This window comes from Poecilia reticulata, linkage group LG21 (assembly GCF_000633615.1).
Source record: "Poecilia reticulata strain Guanapo linkage group LG21, Guppy_female_1.0+MT, whole genome shotgun sequence".
Classification (NCBI taxonomy): domain Eukaryota; kingdom Metazoa; phylum Chordata; class Actinopteri; order Cyprinodontiformes; family Poeciliidae; genus Poecilia; species Poecilia reticulata.
Window position 1 is genome coordinate 519,325 of NC_024351.1, and position 3,687 is coordinate 523,011.

Here is a 3,687-nt window from a genome sequence, read left to right on the forward strand (position 1 = left end):
CCAGAATCTACATCCGACCGCCAGAATCTACATCCGACCGCCAGAATGCAATCCCTCAGAATCTGCTCCTGGACCCGGCACCTACCTGAATCTGGACCTATGGGTGATGTAGAGGCTGGTGAGTTGCAGGCTGCTAGGACGGGGCCGCACCAGAACAAAGCTCCGTAACCACGGCGACTCTGGACTTGCAGACGGAACGAAGATCAGACAATATTCCAGGTCCTGCAGGAAGCAGAGAGTCAGCATGGAATAATGATCCAGGTTGTGTGTCGGTCAGCAGGAATCTGCTGTGGAAAAGTGAAACTAAAACACCCAGAGTGTCACTTCCAGGTAATTGAACCCTGAGAACATGGTTCTGTCGGTTCTAATTGGTCTCCAGTTCTGTGGTCATACTATCTTGAATTCGATGAGTAAACTGCAAAAACACAAAATAATAACCAAGTATTTCTGTCTAGTAATTCCTTAATATTGATGAAAAAGTTGTAGTTCCACTAACAGATAATGTCACTTATTAACATGGGAAAGTGTCTGTTATAAGTTAAATAATCTGGTTCTTTAAATCAATATTTGGTGATTACAGGCTTGAAACAAGATGGTGTCCTTTTCTGACAAGAGTCCCAGGTTTAATACTTACCAGGAAGAGCAGGAACATGTATGGCAGACCGTCTGTCGATCTGTGGACAGAAGAAGAAGTGAAGTGAGGTTGGAGCCAAGCTGAGCAGAGGAACAACTGGAGGAGCAATCTGCTGCTTCTGGCGCTCCGCGGCTCTCCGCTGGGCTCTGCCGCGCCGGGTCTCTGTGGGAGGCGGCGGGCCCGGCGCCGGGCCCCCTGGGGGGAACAGCTGGGAGGTGAGCCGCGCCGCGGGAGCCAGGTAACACTCCCAGCAGATGACTGGCGCTGGACGGCTGCCACCGCTGCTGCCAAGCTTCAGATGCAACACGGAGCCTCGGGACGGACAGCAGGAACGATGTCCACTGGGAAAGGACGGAACCAGAACCAGCAACACACTCCATTTTTATTATGATGTCACAGAGGAAGTCAGGATGGGGAGATAACGGGAAGCTACCCGGGAAGGGTCAAAGGTCATCCCAAGACCACCTGAAGTCCACCAGACAGAAAACAGGTCAAAGGTCACGACTGAACCAAGCAGCTCAGCACGGTGGTGAAGGAGAGTCAAAGTCCAAATCATGCAGCAGCTCTTCAGAGAGCTGAAGCAATGTTGGACGGAAGTGTTGGGTCAGAGCTCCTCCAGGAGGTTCTGATGGGTCAGGAGGTTCTGAGCCGCTGCTCCAGAAACCAACAGAACCGGGACAACACAGGAAAGTTAAAGTGGATCCTGACTGTGAACAGACTGGTTAGAACTTCTCCATGACCCAGTCAGAACCAGTCAGACCCAGTCAGACCCAGTGTTCCCAGGTAAAGGTCCCAGCCTGAGCAGATGTTTTTCCAGCTGCAGGAAACAGGAAGTGGGCATGGTTCTGGTTCTCATGGACGGCGTTTACCGGGTCTGGTGGTCCTCGTGGGATATGAAGTGCAGAATGCAGAAGGAGTTGGACTTCCGGGGAGTCTGGCGGCTCGATCCTCCTGCCTCCTCTTCCTCCTACCATCACAGGGACAGACATGGTTCTGGTTCTGGTCCAGCTGAATGCGGCTGTGTAAAGTGGAATTACAGCACCTTCTCTGGTACTTTGTGTTTGTAGAATCCATCAAACTCCTTGAGGTTAAAATGCTCCAGAAGTTTCTGGTCGTTGGGAGACGAGGTGGCAGCGATGAAGCCAACGATGCGTCCTTCATCCTGTGGAAGGAAAACCTCAGGAACCTTCACTTGTCGCTTCATAGTAAACATCTGAACTGTGGTCAGTTAGGCTGAATCAGCAACACATTTAGCAAAACTCAACAAAACAGGGTTAGGGTTAGGGTTAGGGAAAACAGGAAGCAACAACCTGGTCCAAAGAATTTCTTCCTGAGAAGCAAACGGTAAAGGTCAGTGTGTAGGGACAGATTTGACACAGTTGAAGGCGCTATGCTATGTTTGTAGCATGCTAAACTAATACAATAACAAAATGGTTGAAGTTAGCACTTTAGCATCGACTTCCACTAAATAACAGGCTAGTACAGTGCTTTAGCTTTAGCTTCCACTAAAGCCATGTTGGTGTAGTGCTTCATCTTTAGCATTAGCATTAGCTTAGGGTTAGGTTAGTGCCATGTTTATCATTAGCTTCCACTAAATGCCACTAAACGCCATGTTGGCGTAATGCTTTAGCATTAGTGGAACTGCTGGTTATAATAGCTGTCCTTGTTGTATAAATATTGATAAATCCTGGCAGATATTTCTGAAGGTGTTCCACACAGGAATCCCCAGACGGTCAGGCAGGCTGAGGTGAAGCTGACTGTGTGTTGTTGGTCTCAGCAGAGCTAACAGTTTTTATTCATTGCGTTTCACTCGAACAGAATGAATGGCTGTGTTTGTTTCCAGTGACGTTCCTCAGTATCCAGAAATGTTACTGAGGAAAGAGGAGCCATAGTTTATAATGATATTCAGGGTTTCGGGGGCACCAGCGCAGTCCTTTAGCACCCCACTGTGGTTGTGTTAAAAGTTACAATTCTAATATGCACGAGCCTCATCATAATTTGGGAACCAGTTCAATGCTTAATCTGTCTTTACTGGTAGTGGTGTATAAAAAGCCTGATTTTAAAATAAGCAAACTATGCTTAGCCTGGTGGGAGGGCCAAGTAAAGACTGGTGGCCCGCCAGGCTTATAATCCTCTGGGGGAAACCCTGATATTACTTCAGCAACATAAAAAGTACTGTGCTGTAAAAGTAAACTTTTCCATGAAGTTACTCAAGTAACTGAACTAGTTATTTAGTTACTTCCTTCTTCTGCAGCTCAGCTAGTATCACAAGCGATGAAATATTGTTGCTTTGTTTTAGTCTCATCCTCCATGCTCCTCATGTTTGGCCAAGCCTCAGCTCATCTGCACCATATGTTACCATGGCAACCAGATGCAGTGGGGGGTTGGTTCCTTCAGAACCGGTCGTGAAGGAACCAACCCAACAGCAGAGACTGACCAGGACAGACCTGGAGGACAGCAGCATGGCTCCTCTGGTGCTGGTACTCGATGACGTCTATCAGGGCGTAGGGCTCCAGAGGGATGGAGCGCACTGTCCTCTGCTTGTTCACGATCATCATGACGTCATCGTAATCTGCAACCCTGGAAGACAAAACGAGCCGAGCTCAGAGCAGCAGAAACAAGGTTCTGGTTTTGGAGAACTCATCAGAATGACTTCCTGTCAGACTGATGAGTTCACCGGAGAAGACCAAGAGGTGAAGTCTTCTCAGACTCCAGGAGCCTGAGAATCATTAGAGGTCAGCTGCTGCTGAAGCAACTACAAGCTGAAAATCAGAGAGCTAACCAAATGTTAGCAAGCTAAACAACCTGGTTGACCATAGACATAAGGATAGACCCTCATGGCCGCTCTCGCCTATTGTCGCTGACGAGATTTAGGGCGGCCATCTTGAAGCGGGCGGCCATCTTGGAGAAGTCCACCACTCCACTCAGCTTATGTGTTTAGCAGCTCAATGACGTATCAGAGCATTTAATCGATCATAACACGCTTTTTTGTTACTGGAAACCATATTCAAACATCTATCAAAGCTACATTTATAAACAATTGTATTATTTAA

At 47.9% G+C, this 3,687-nt stretch overlaps 1 protein-coding gene across 1 annotated transcript in view; it reads right to left on the reverse strand.

Moving 5' to 3' along the window:
• Positions 1-3,687, reverse strand: part of cfap61 (cilia and flagella associated protein 61) — a 23,231-nt gene that overhangs the window by 15,338 nt on the left and 4,206 nt on the right. The window contains exons 6-10 of the mRNA XM_017302093.1: positions 3,082-3,214; positions 1,677-1,796; positions 1,504-1,601; positions 635-674; positions 86-222 (exon numbers count right to left, since the gene is read on the reverse strand). Of these exons, the coding sequence (XP_017157582.1) occupies positions 86-222; positions 635-674; positions 1,504-1,601; positions 1,677-1,796; positions 3,082-3,214 (528 nt within the window). The remainder of the gene's footprint in view (positions 1-85; positions 223-634; positions 675-1,503; positions 1,602-1,676; positions 1,797-3,081; positions 3,215-3,687) is intronic.